This window comes from Chlamydotis macqueenii, chromosome 2 (genome assembly GCF_036417535.1).
Source record: "Chlamydotis macqueenii isolate bChlMac1 chromosome 2, bChlMac1.mat, whole genome shotgun sequence".
NCBI classification, from domain to species: Eukaryota; Metazoa; Chordata; class Aves; order Otidiformes; family Otididae; genus Chlamydotis; species Chlamydotis macqueenii.
The window spans coordinates 75,673,549-75,687,654 of record NC_141557.1 but is presented as its reverse complement, the minus strand read 5'-3'; the positions used below and the strand labels follow the sequence as shown (position 1 = coordinate 75,687,654).

The following is a 14,106-nucleotide window of genomic DNA, read 5'->3' as shown; positions in this document are numbered from 1 at the left end:
ATTATTGTTAATGAACAATAGTCTTTACCTGTTCCTTCTTAGATGACAGCACCTGGGATCTCTGTACATGAATGGTGTAATAGAATAAACAGGGTTTTTAAACAGTAAAGTTTCAGTAAGTCAATTGCAGAAGGCAATTATTTTGTCAAATGGGGTTACCGTTAGCAGGTGCATTGTTAATTTTCAATAGCTAGCATCATACCACACATTTTAGCTTACCTTCAATAGGCATAACTTTCAAGATGCTGAATTTACAATCATCTACAGACCAGTTTGTAAAGTTTAGGAATTCCACCAGAAGCTAAGGACTGTTCATATGTAACTGTATCAAAACGTAAGGTTCGCTGAACACACAGTGTGATTTTAATCTTAAGTATTTTTTTGCCTCCCTATTAAACAAAATCTCAAAGAAGTGAGTAGAGAAACTTTGCATCTCACATCAGACTAGAAAGAAGAGTCACCAAACAGGCTGGTTCTCTCTTGATTAAGGAAGGTCACCATAAGCAGTTTAGCATTCATTGAGGACCCTGATTCACTTCCTAGAGCTGACAAAGTAGATGGGATACTTAAAACGAGCCCCTTGCAAGATGTAGCAGAAAGCATAAGGAGACAGAGCTGAGCCATGAACAGAAGTGGAAAATTGCCTATAAGGAAAGGAACTTTAGAAATGGGGATTCTACAAAACCTACAAGACTTAAACAACAAAACCACAAGGAAAATTTAAATCTGAGAAGGTAAAGCTTGAACTATTCTTAGCACTACTTATTTTTAACTGAAACTGTTTAAAAGGTTTTGAATACAAGACAGTGTTAGAAATGAATAAACTGATCAGAGTTATCTCCCTGTGTTTTAGTATGCAATGTGCCAGAGGCACTACTAGTATGCCAATGTATTCTCAAGGTCACTTAATGCACACATCCATGCAATTAATATTAATAATAATGAAGTGAATTTACTGATTAGAAAGACTCTGAACTCTGTAAAGAAAACTGTTATGCATGTATATGCTCTTCCCAGCTACCAAAATCCAGTTCTACCAAATCCAACATGAACTGTCTAGTAAAACCGAAAAGTCTTTTTCCATAACACAAGAATACCTGTCCTATTAATTAACAAACACACACAAAGACAATTCAGTCAGTGGACTCAACTCTGTCCTCCTAGTCTTGTCTTGAAAGTACTGCAAAACACATGTACTATAAAGTGCAGCACTCTGAGGTTTAACTTAAAAGAAAAACCAAGAACTCTACGGTCACATATATTATAAGCCACATGTGTTCACAAGTTCATCAGGATTCTAAAGACTTAAGAGCACATTCTTCACAGGAAGTGATGGTGGTTCTAGAACAGTAATTTTGTTTTTAAAAAGGCTATCAGAGATTAACTTTCTAGTTCCAGACAGAAATCACAGCTTCACTCATGAATAAACATAATTAATTATGACACAAAACCATTGGGCTAATTGTGCAACTGCTTGTAAACGATCTCTTCTGAGACGTTAGCTACCCTTGTCATAAGTATACCTGACAAAATTAATCTTTCCAATACATCAATTCATGCTTCATATAAGCTAAGCGATTTGACAGCAATAACAAGACGACTGTGACGAAGTATGTTCACCACAGCAATGTCAAGGGGACCTCTCTTTGGTCATTGAATCTTGTTTATCATCACATTACAGAAATTGCCATCCTCAACAGCACAGGTAGCATGCTGCAGTCAAATAATGAAATAAAAATCTTGAAACAGAAGGAAATATCTTGCAAATACATCTGTATCCACCAATACTAGTTTAATTTTATTACGCCTTGTTATTTAGGTAGTGATTTAGAGTCATTTTAATGTACAATAAATTTCCCATAATTCTACTATAAAAAGTAACCCCTTAGGATCTGTAGTAGTTTAATATTTAAAATGTTGCAGATTTACTAATGAAAGTCAAGAAAGCATCACAGACCTTCAGATGCAACGTATAAAGAGAAAGGCTGAGATCTTTGCCTAGCTTACTGTCAGATGAAAACAAATTTGTTTCAGCTGCTTCGCTCCAGACACACACACACACATCCCTGTATGTAAAACTGACAGACTACTCATGCTTGAGAATTTAATTCTTTGCAGGAGGACTCCATCCCTTCAACATAAACTCCATGTACCTGACTATTGTCAGCTCATGCATATCTACATCCTTCTATCACTGCCTTGTCACACTCTCCAGTAGGAAAAAAAGCCCAAAACTGTGCATCCCACAACCCTCAGAGAGTGGCAAGACTTGCAGAAGGTGCAGTGATCACATTTCTGTGACCCATATCCACCAGCAGCAGCAAATCACCTGTAGCTGCTCGGTGGACTTGAGCCTTCTAACTCTTCATATTGGCTGGTGGGGGATAGAGAGCAAAGGACCAACTCCTCCTGTTCATTCAAAACTGAAAAAGCTCGAGGATAAGCATATACATCCCTTGAACCTCATGATAGCCCCTACAAGGCAGGGCAAGGCCATTTGAATAAGGCCTGCTAGGATTTTGTATGGGTCACCTTCTCTGGAATGCCACACGAGGCAGACCTTCTCACTTGCTTTGCTATGCTATTTTTAACTTCAAAATGGTTGCCAGCAAAAGAGGCATCAGACTCCAGCAATCTCTTCTGCCAAAAGGCTGAGCAGCCACAGGTTCTTGTTCTCTTCTCCAGTAAGAAGATCCCTGGCGTCTTGGTAACTTGCAACTTGAAAGAAGTCCCCCAGGCTAACATAGCTTCTCTTGCCATGAAACTCTTCCACTGGCATCATCCCACCAAACAGCCCAGGCTTCTGCTGCCCACCCCCTCAGCACTGAGGGGTGTAGGCACCAGTGCCTCTCTCCTCTCACCACGGGAGAAAACTGCCAGCAACAGAAGCAACTGAATATGTTCAAACTCTGCCACCCATCCCTCCCTGAGAGGGGCATACTAAGGAGGAAAGACCACTTCCAGTCCAGGAATTCTACAATCAGCTGAAAGAGTACTTACAGGACCCACCATTACTGCTTTGATACACATCACTGCTGCTGGCAAAATGGCATCTTGAAAGTGCAGATGTAAAACTGGCCTGACTTTTTGCAGGGCTGCTACTCAAAAGTTATACAAGAAATTGAACAACACTTCTTCAAAGCCTTTTTCAGAGTAGCAACAGACTTCACAAATAAAATCAGTCTCTCATGAGAGCTGCCTTCAAACATTCCCACCGTACAACAGAGATGGCACCTCAAAGAATCAGGTGGGTAATGGGAAAGTAGAGACACAGATCTTGCATTGAACACTTAGTTTAGCAGAAATATGATTGCATGCTTATGCCTGCTCCACATCAAATTCATCACAGTTAGCAACTCATGAGTTCAGAGACTTGATATTAATAAGAGCAATCAAAAACTAGCCTAACTTTATCGGTCTATCACTTCTTTTGAAGTTATGGTGCATAGCCTTGTAGGAGCAGAACAAAATGCGCAATATAAAACCTTCCCACTTCTCTATCAACAGCAGAGAATCTTCAGAAAGAAAGTGAACAGCAAGTGACGCAAACTCACAAGTTTGTTCAGCAAAACATGGAAAAATTGACCAAATAAATATTTCAAAAATCAAAGTCAGGAACCACGATGTTTACTTTCTGTTGAACTTGCTGTGCAGTACAGAGTATGTGATACTACTAGGGGCAATAATCAGGAAAAAAATGTGTCACAGTTCTATGCACTTTACCAAATTACATATTTCCATGAATTTTAATAGCCAGAAACTGATTTTTCCCATTTTCAAAATGTGTTCAATTTGAGTTCTTTAGATGTGCATACTCAAAAGAAAGAATTGTTTTACTGTATTTGTCAAAGACAGACTGAAAGCACATACTAGGAGACAGAGAGACAGTCCTTTGCATATGTTTTAGTTTTGATCAAAGAGTGAAGTTTCAAAGATTACACAATTTAGTGGGTAACTCAGTGATCCTTAATCTGTTTAGACAGCTTGAATTTTAATTGTTTACTAAAATATTTTCAGGTAAGCTACTAAAACAGGCAAGTCCTACAAAACTTGATTTTCGTAATTCAGAAGCAAGATGCATGTAGTTTACAGATTTAAAAATTACAGTGACATTTTTAGTGCACTAAAGCTGTGCTTTTTTAAAGAAAAGGTACTCCACATAAATCTACATTAAAGGGTTTATTACAGCTTCTTGAAGTCCAGGACACTCAACACTCCTTCTCCCAACTTCATCTACTCTACTTTCTCCTGCTGTTCCACTGCCAAGAGTTTCAGATTTGGGGTGTCTAAATTTCAAGTAGGTGTTTGTGTTTCTGGATTTTCTAACTACTGTGTTAAGACTGTAAATGAGTCAGCCTAGCTGTAGGGTTGTACTCAGTTATCTTTGCAACCTTTTTTTCTTCTAAGAAGCATTAAAAAGCACCGCTGCACGCATCAGGCACTCCAAAAGAGTAAGAAAGTCTGTAAGAGGCTCCTGTTTTAAGTTCTGAGGTTTTTGTTCTTTAAAGTATAGTGAAATGAAGAGATGGAACGCAGAACAAAGACACCAAAAAGCACCTTTAGTGACACACTGTAAAAACCTACCAGTACACGTATGCTTTTGTATTCAGATTTACAAACATGCAAAGGAGGGAACAGCGGGGCATCAGCGAAACCACAGGAAGTGGTCTGACTGCTAATGGTCTAATCCTGGACTGTCAGGTCCTAGGAATTAAAACAGCCTTTTAATTTCCACAAATCAGCCTCCCTGATGTAGCATATTTGCATATTCAACAGCAAAGTGCCTTAGGATATTTATGTAAATCCTTTAGGTAGCAGAGATGAGAGAAAAAGGAGGCAAGCTAACTGCCAGCTGCCAATTCACTGAACAGAGAGAAACAATTAAGATAACTGGGCTGCACATAGCGGATTTTGCATGCAAACTACCATGGCAAGAGCTGAGGGCAACCAGAGGCCTGGAGGGAGGAGGCCATGCTCTGAAGCAGTCCCTCTTGTCAGCTCAAAGTGGAACAGACAAGTTGGATGCAGGGATCTAGCAGGGGCATTAATTTTGCTTGAAAAGCCAGCAGGACATGATGCAGCAGCCTTGAAAAAGGAAATGGCTTCATAATGAAGATAAAGATCCTGAAGATTTCAGTACTGCGGAGGACACATGCTGACTCTAAATAATAACGCCCTACCTATGCAGCAAGTCAGCCGTCACCTCTCCAAAATAGATGATGATTCGCGTCATACACTGAGCTGGATCTAGATATCTGTAGTGTTGTGGATACATAGTGTTGTGCCACAGGTCCTCTTCTGCTCCACAATCCTACACGCCAAATGTAAACCACAGCTATCATTTTCCAACCAGTTGCACCTGGAGCAGGCAGCATGTGCTGTGTTTGGGCAGGTACCTAATAGCAGGGCCCCATGACCACTGATACACAGGTTTGGGCAGGCCCCTCATACTGATCCTGACCAAGAGACCATCGTACACCGAAGAGTCAGTGATACATACAACAGTTAACCTAAGTAGAGCCAGGCTTGTGCTGCCTGTCCACTGTGGCCTCAGGCTGTGCTCTGCTGCACAAATCCTTGGCTGCAGGACAAATCCAGCCAGCTTGTAGTAACTGAGGAGTCTGCAAGCAGCTCCCACTCTGTACCAGCAATTACGCTGCCTGCCTGTCCTCGTCTTCATCTAGAGATTCAGCAAGATGTTCTCATGTGAATCACCATTCTGTTTGACAGTAGAAACAATTACTAGAGTTGGTTTGACAGTAGAAATGATTACTAGAGTTGGTTTCTTGCAAGAGAATCACATAATAGGCTTGAATGACCAACAAGAGGGAACCTTTCCACAGACAGGGTCTGTGCAGCACCTTGGGAAAAGCCGTCCGGGCTCCACCTGATGCTGCACAAACACAGGGTACCCAGCACCTAAACTGACATACAATTCACTCGCTATCTGTATTCTTTTTATTTTATCTTATTAAAACAGCCATTTTATTAAGCTATTTGTTATTTGGCCTGTCTCATTAAGATCCAGAAACAGCCCTGCACTCTCTTACCTCATGCCCCAGTGCAAAACAACCTCTGCCCATCCCACTACTTGCCTGTACACCTTCCCTCAGCTTCATTGCAAGAAGCCTCAACAAGTTCCAAGAAAAGGCCAAAGGGATTTATACAAGGAACTAGAGAAATATAGATAAATCTTGTGATATTTTATTCTATACATTAGCCTTTTGGCTCCTTCTAAAGACCTACTTGATAGTAAATCCAATGATGCCTGGTCCTCCTGCGCAGAAGCTGCTGCCAGTGTGCTTTTCATGTAAAAACGAAAAGCTCCCAAGCACGCTGCTGAAACTCGAAACCAGCAGGATGCCTGCTTTCTAAGAGGACTGTATCCTCCCTGAGCAGCATTTAACAGAGTGCTTCAGACACAGCCCATTCAGAGAAAGAGAAGCTGACGTTTTTGCCAAGGAATATGCATTGTAGAGCACAGGCATTGATTTCTCCCTGAAGAGAAAATACATTTACTATTCAATCACTTGAATTCTTTAAAATAATTCCAAGCCATTATTTCCACTTGAGCATTTTTGTCTCTACAGTGTTGCATTTCTATTTCTTGTTCACGTGTATATAGACAGATTCCGAAGGCCGAGGGTGGAGGGGTGAGGGCTGCCAGTCTGCCTCCCCGACACCAACAGGCTAAAGGTGTCTATGCTGGCCTGCTTGTACCAGCTGCCCCAGAAGCAGGCTGATGCCTAGATTCCCACCTGGTAACACAGCGGGGACAGAGCGGAGAAAGGAAAAAGCTGGCTGCCTTTCCAGGATTCACTAGAAGTTGACAGAAGCTGCTGTCCCTCACTCTTCATCACAGGATAAAGGGGCTGAAATATCCTCCCTGATAAACCAGCACACCTCTGCTAAATCAAGGTTGCTCTGGAAAGATCAAGTATTCAGAAAGACAGGGAGTGTAATCACTGTCAAAAATACCCTTCTCTACTGCAATAGCTTCACTCTTTCCTCCTGACATTTAATCCTTAATGTTTGCTCTTGCAATGCATTATCACTTGTATCGCAAATATCTTGCATGTAACATCTATTTAAATAAATGCCATTTATTTAAACTAACAAGAATAGGATGCTTCAAATAATGTACTATGTTTACTGACAGTTTAAAGAGACCTTGCCCCATGCAATGGTGGAGGAAAAATCACTTATTTAACTTTGCTCCAAATGACAATTTTGTGGAAATACCTATTATTTAAGTTTTGAAAGGTCATCAGACAGAGGGAACAATGTCATGCTGTATCTTCAGTCATCAGAGAAAAGAAGAAAAGAGAGGTATTTGAGCATATGGTCTTTCTCTGAAGTTGGATGTCTTCAAAGACACCCTGCGTTATGAAAGAACTATTTTCCTTTCTATCACCATTACAAATACATGATGCACAATTATGTGGAAAGACTCAGCCTACATGACTGATACTTCCTTGCACCAAATCCATGCAAATGTTTAAGGGAGTTACATTTCAGTTATATTGGAGAGTAAAGGAAAGGGAAAGAGTTACATTTTCATAAAGTGAGGGAGAGGCACATTTTTATTAAATAGCTGTACACTACACATTAAAAATGCAGTGACTTTCCATACAACTATGCAAGTTATAACTCGATTATACACACAAAAATAAGTATTTGGGATTATTAAAACATAGTATTGAAATAATTAAGTTACTTTAAAAATGCAGCATCAGGATAGTATAGGATTTTTTCATCAACTAGAAGATACAAACTTGACTTTAAGATACTTAAGTTGTTTCCTGTTAAAAAAAAAACCCTTATTGATATAAACTGCTCAAGACACTAATCAAAAGCACAGCTAGTGGAAAGCAAGCATTCATTATAATTCAGCTGCTCATCTCTTTTTTTTTATACAGTTCTTAAATTACTGCACCTGCCATCTTAATGTGAGGCATGAGAACCTGAAAGCACTGTACGCACCAGGCATACACGAAGAGCACTCCTGTGCTTTTGTATAATTTAGTATCTTAAATCTCTAGTACCTGTTGGGATAATCAAATTGAATTAACTGGTTAAGAGGATTTTAGTGCAAAACCTGATGTCCGATCTACTCACAGCCCAGAGATGCCAGCTTTGGGAATGCTTTTGCAACAGTAGCATCTGGGCCCTTGGCACACTCCTCTTCCAACTGTGCCAGCTCTGCAGTTGCCTTCAGGTACATCAAACGGTCAGAAACCTAACGAGATAATTCACTACCCTGGACATCAGTTTTCCCTCTGTCAGCAATCTTCAGATTTGTCCTCCCCTCACTCTTCCTTCAAAGCATCTGGCATCTTGGTACCTGCCTTTCTTATACATAAGTTCAAAGCATTGTGCCTATGTCTTAGAATCATGATAAGAAAAGCCTCTGATTTTGCTCACCAAATAATTTTTGAGAAGTCTTTCACAGCTGGGAAAAAAGGGAGGGAGTGGAAGGAAGTGGGAAGGAAACTAATTTCAGACAGTAAATGCCTCCAGATATTCAACTGGAACTGCAGGCAAGAATCCTAAACAATTATTCAGTATCAGCCGTGCAGGTATCTTGCATACAAGCAAGGGATGCTCTTCTGCTCTTGCATACACATTCCCCTGGGCACCAGCTGAGCACCTCGCCTTGCAGAATCTGCAGACGCTTGCAGCTGAGCTCTTTTCTGAAAAGTACTCCCAACAGTTTCAGAAGTAGTGCCAAGATACGCTTTCACACAGATTTGTTCCTTGATGAAGGCACTTTGACAAAATGAAAACGGCATTACTGTCAGCCAGACACATAGCTACCCACATTCTCATCTGTCTCGAACCTGGTCAAGCAGATACTATTGAAGTTTCCATCACACAACACAATGATCAGCTCCATCCTCCTCATCATTATACACTCAACAATGGATTTCAGAGAGAGATGCAATTTAGATCCAAGTAGTAAAGGGCACGTTTCTAACAGCCTCCTTCATGCCCTGCCCATTGTGCCAGACTCACTGCTACTAGGGATGAGATTCCCTGTGGAAATCAAAAGCCTTATATCAATTCAAGAAACTTTCTCTGTTGCCAACATTGTGTAAATAAGAGGTAAAAATAGGCTTGTAAGATAGATAAATATTTTTGGTGTAATACATTCAAGATACCACTGAACACTAGTTTTTAAGCTATTGCACCTGGAGGTCATGAACAGTTTTCTAGTCCCTTGGTAACCAAACATTTGAAAATCAAGCTTGGAAACAGGATTTTCCCCCACAGGATATTAAAACAAACTTTTAAATGCTATTTCTGGTTGAAAAATTATCTGACCTTAAGTTGCAGTTTCTACAGAATGCATTATCTGTGAACATATTCCCCCTCTCCCAGACAAATACATCTCCAATAGTAATTGTATCAACTTCTCTGAAACCAGAACGTCTCATTCTGAAATTTTAGATTCAGATTTTTTCTGGAACTCAAAGCTACGTTTCTGTTATACAGACTTTATTCAAGTATATCATTTAATCTAAATAATGAAAAGAGCAATTCTTAGAGATATCTTTGTTCATTTTCAGGTTATTAAGGTGCTGAAATATATATAGTTAAAATCTGTAATATTCCAAAACAGAGTATTTACATTTTCAATTTCTACCTAAGCTTGATGGTCCCAAAGCACTTCAGACAAGAATTACACTTCATAACCTCCAATAAACTACAAAGGAATAAAGCATTATGCTGGAGCACATACTTTCTGAGCTTCAAGCTGCAGATTTTAGGCACCAAAAGGATTAAAAAGGATATAACTCCCTTCAACAACTCAAATCAATGAACAGTGGTAAAAAAAAAAAAGCTATTCTTGTCTTAATGAAAGGACAATAGTATCTAGTGGAAACACAGCACAGAATTTTGCTCAGCTGCAGCAGCAGACAAGGCCGACCATAGATTAACATAAATTAGTGGGCAAATCTTCCATTAAACCTGGGCTGACAAGTCCAAATAGCGTATAGCTGCACAGAAATGCAACCTCCACACCATTATCAGTTACTCTGAAATGTAGCACAGTATACCAAGAAATCTCTTGCTCCAGATACAGGAGTAAGCTATCCCCAACTTGTTTTTTTTTAACTTCTCCTGAAAAAGGCAGAGTAATTGTACCCAAAACACAGTGTCACAATAAAGTCAGCAGAAGGGAGTACATACCTTTCCCTCAGTACCTCACTCTGATTCAAGTAAAATTTGTTTGAAGAACTGCTGAGGGTTGCCTTACATTAATGCATCTGAAGCTCAGGCTCATGTTCACTGCTCACACACAGTTCTGTCCCCATGTGAAGGGGGAGACAGATCTGTAGACAGGTCATGTCTAAAATGGCCTCAGGTTTTCCTTCAGTTCCTGCAAGCTGAAGTACTAGGTAGTTACGCGTCTGCTTAAAAATAAGTTGGTGTTCAACCACTTGATGCCAGCTATTAGTAACTGGTTGGACAAGGCCCCCCCACCCCGTAGTTTCCCAAAACTTTCAGTTTTGAAAGTCAAGGAGACTGGTGAAGACTAATTAGAATCTGGCCAAACTACCAGCACTCTATGGATGAGTATTTCAATTCATGTGTGACCATATGTGGTATGAGTCTTTTTCTGTTTTCCTGGAGTGAAGAAAAACAATATCATCTTGAGGAACCAAAAAAAGTCTTTACCCATACAACATACAAGCATAGGCACCTTTTCTAAGGTCATTCACACACCCAAGGAATTATTTTGGTCTCATACAAAATTATTTCCTGGAAGGACCGTTAACTCAAATTCTGATTCAGAAAAGTTTTAAGAATGCTTAAAGAAAGTAAAATAGATTTATTTTTGCAACGGACTACAGCAAAGTAACAACATGTTCATACAAAGTTTTAGCCATATTTTCAAAGTGACAAATGTGTCTGGCATTTCCACTTGAAAAAACCCAACATATGAAAGAAAAAAAAAGGAAAGACATCAGTCCATAAGGCTTAGTTCCTTTAAAGATAAATTCAGCATTAAGAAAAAACACATCCTATTTGACAAAATCAATCTCACTTCTTGGGTAAAGGCAAAATTTTAAAAGAGCTGTGAATATACATAAGTCTATGGGACCTGATGAGATGCATCCCAGAGTCCTGAGGGAACTGGCCGATGTAGTTGCCAAGCTACCTCCATGATATTTGAAAAGTCATGGCAGTCAGGTGAAGTCCCTGCTGACTGGAAAAAGGGAAATACCGCACTCATTTTTTAAAAGGGTAAAACAGAGGATCCTGGGAACTATCAACCTGTAAATCTCACCTCTGTGCCTAGGAAGAACAGGTGGAGGTCAGTGACAAGTGATGTCCCTCAAGGGTCTGTACTGGAACTGGTACTGTTTAACATCTTAATCAATGACAGACAGTGGGATCAAGTGCACTCTCAGCGAGTTTGCAGATGATGCCAAGCTGAGTGGTGCAGTTGACACGCCTGAAGGACGGGATGCCATCCAGAGGGACCTGAACAAGTTCAAGAAGTAGGCCCATGCAAATCTCGTGAGGTTCAATAAGATCAAGTGCAAGGTCCTGCACATGGGTCGGGGCAACCCCTGCTATCAATACAGGCTAGGGGATGAAGGGATTGAGTGCAGCCCTGCTGAGAAAGACTTGGGGGTACTGGTGGATGAAAAGCTGGACATGAGCCAACAATGTGCGCTTGCAGCCCAGAAAGCCAAACGCATTCTAGGCTGCATCAAAAGAAGTGCAGCCAGCAGGTCAACGGAGGTGATTCTGCCCCTCTGCTCTACTCTGGTGAGACCCCACCTGGAGTACTGTGTCCAGTTCTGGAGCTCCCAATATAAGAAGGACATGGACCTGTCGGAGTGAGTCCAGAGGAGGCCACAAAGATGATCAGAGGGCTGGAGCACCTCTCCTATGAGGACAGGCTGAGAGAGTTGGGGCTGTTTAGCCTGGAGAAAAGGAGGCTCCGGGGAGACCTTATAGTGGCCTTCCAATACTTAAAGGGGGCCTCTAAGAAAGCAGGGCCTGTTGTGACAGGACAAGGGGTAATGGTTTTAAAATACAGGGAGGTAGATTCAGATTAGATGTCAAGAAAAAAATTTTACAAGGAGGGTGGTGGAACACTGGCACAGGTTGCCCAAAGAGGTGGTGGATGCCCCATCCCTGGAAACATCCAAGGCCAGGTTGGATGAGGCTCTGAGCAACCTGATCTAGTCGGGGATGTCCCTGCTCCTTGCAGGGGGGTTGGACTAGATGACCTTTGAAGGTCCCTTCCTACCCAAACCATTTTATGGTTCTATGAAATCAAAGTAATAGTCTTCCCCACAGAATCAAAGATGACTGACCATCCTTTCTATATGGCATTTTTATTCCATACGGATCAGTAAATTATTTGATAATGCACCTGTCATTCTTAATCAGAATTTGATCTAAAACATTCATTATGTACACAAGATTGACTTGACTCATGTCTCAGAGACTGTCTTGAACCTTTCCCTTTGAAGAAGCTAGTGGTATAAAATAGCACAGTAAATCTCTGTTCAGAATGACAGCAATCTTATTTAGCATTTAAATGTACTTCACAGGAAGAAATTCAAGTGCTTTTTACCGCTCCTAGGATTTAAACATCTTCATTAACATCAGTTTTATTTCCCAAAGGAAAACAGCTGCTCTTGATGACAAAGTGATTTCAGAGCACTCCACAAACCGAAAGTTCAGCTGAACAGTATCACATGTACCCATAGCAAACCTTTTAAAAGCCTTTCAGAGGGGAAAGAAAAAGGAAAAAGCAGCTTTAATTGGATAAGACTGAAGGGTGAGCAGGTCAGTAACTGCTCCAGACTCTAGAACACAGAGCTCACAGATACACAAATCACTACAGAGACTCCCTCACAGTACTGGAAACACTAACACCAGGCAGCACAAATTCTAAAGATTTTGAGCTTTTTTTTTCTGGACGTAAGGCGCTTTGTTTTTCATTAGAATTTAAATCACAGAAGAAAGAATTCTTAGTTCAACTTTTCTTTTATATATGTATAAACAAGAATACATTGTATTTCCTGACCCTATAGGGACATACATCTCCCAAAGAATGTTAAAAGAACACAGCAAAAAAGAAAAAGTCAGTTAAAATTGCCATGTCTATATATAGCTATATTGTTAGAAAGCTTAGGCAAGTAACCCTTAACGGAAAACTAAATGTAAGGAATAGATTTTTTCCTAAAAAAAAATCTACTTCTAACCAGAATTTTCAAATAAAAATTAATTGCACTGCGTTCTAGTGCAAAGTTTCATAGCCAGATAAACACTATCATTTTAAAGACAACTGAAGAGACCAAATTTCTGTTGTTGCATCTCACTGAAATACTGAAGTGACAAGATGAACAATCAGGTTACATATATAGTTTTTACAGACACTTACTTGAATGGTGAGAACAGAAATGGCAGTGTAGTTTCCTTCTTCTGACTCATCTTAACCTGCATTAAAAAAAGCATTAAACCATTATATGCAAGTTGCAACAAGACTAAAAATTGTATCAGGAATTAAACCAAAAATCACAGAAGAATTCTAAGCCTTTGGAAAAGGAATTAAATCACACTGTCAATATACTGTCCAGGAAACAGTGTTGTATTCCTGCATGTGTAACTCTTCTGAGTTCCTGGAAATCCAGACCTGCTCTAAAGTATGTAAAATAAACCACGCCCCAGCCAGTGACTTTCACAGAAGGATTTCTAGTTTGCAGGATAAAGGGAAAATATGGCTAGAAGCGCTACCAGACTTCAATGACAACCTCCCTTGATGAAACCGGTACTGTTGATGCTAAACGGCAATCAGTACACTGTGGCACCACTGCCAAAGCAATGCTGTTAGATTGATTAACCTGCACATGGACAAAAACAGAAGGTTTTGATGCTGTTAGAGCCACTTTGCCCAAGGCCCTTCAAAACATCTTTAAGGTCTCCTGCAGCAGCCTGACACAACTCCAACTGTTGGCATAAAGTGCAGGCAGGAACTTTTTAAGTGTACTGCTCCCAAAACCTGACAGCTTGAAGTAGCAACTCGCATGTCTCATCCCATCCATTCAAGACAACATCCTCTCGAGGGCGTACAAA

The 14,106-nt window shown here is 40.3% G+C and overlaps 1 protein-coding gene across 6 annotated transcripts in view; it reads right to left on the bottom strand.

The window, feature by feature from the left end:
* The window catches only part of PIGN (phosphatidylinositol glycan anchor biosynthesis class N), a 101,349-nt gene that overhangs the window by 44,946 nt on the left and 42,297 nt on the right, over window positions 1-14,106 (bottom strand). For all 6 annotated transcript variants that reach the window (XR_015257643.1, XM_086740334.1, XM_086740335.1 and 3 more), the window contains one exon: window positions 13,415-13,470. Coding sequence is in view for 5 of the 6 variants with exons in the window: in XM_086740334.1 (XP_086596460.1) it covers window positions 13,415-13,470 (56 nt within the window). In the remaining variant the exon portion in view is untranslated. The remainder of the gene's footprint in view (window positions 1-13,414; window positions 13,471-14,106) is intronic.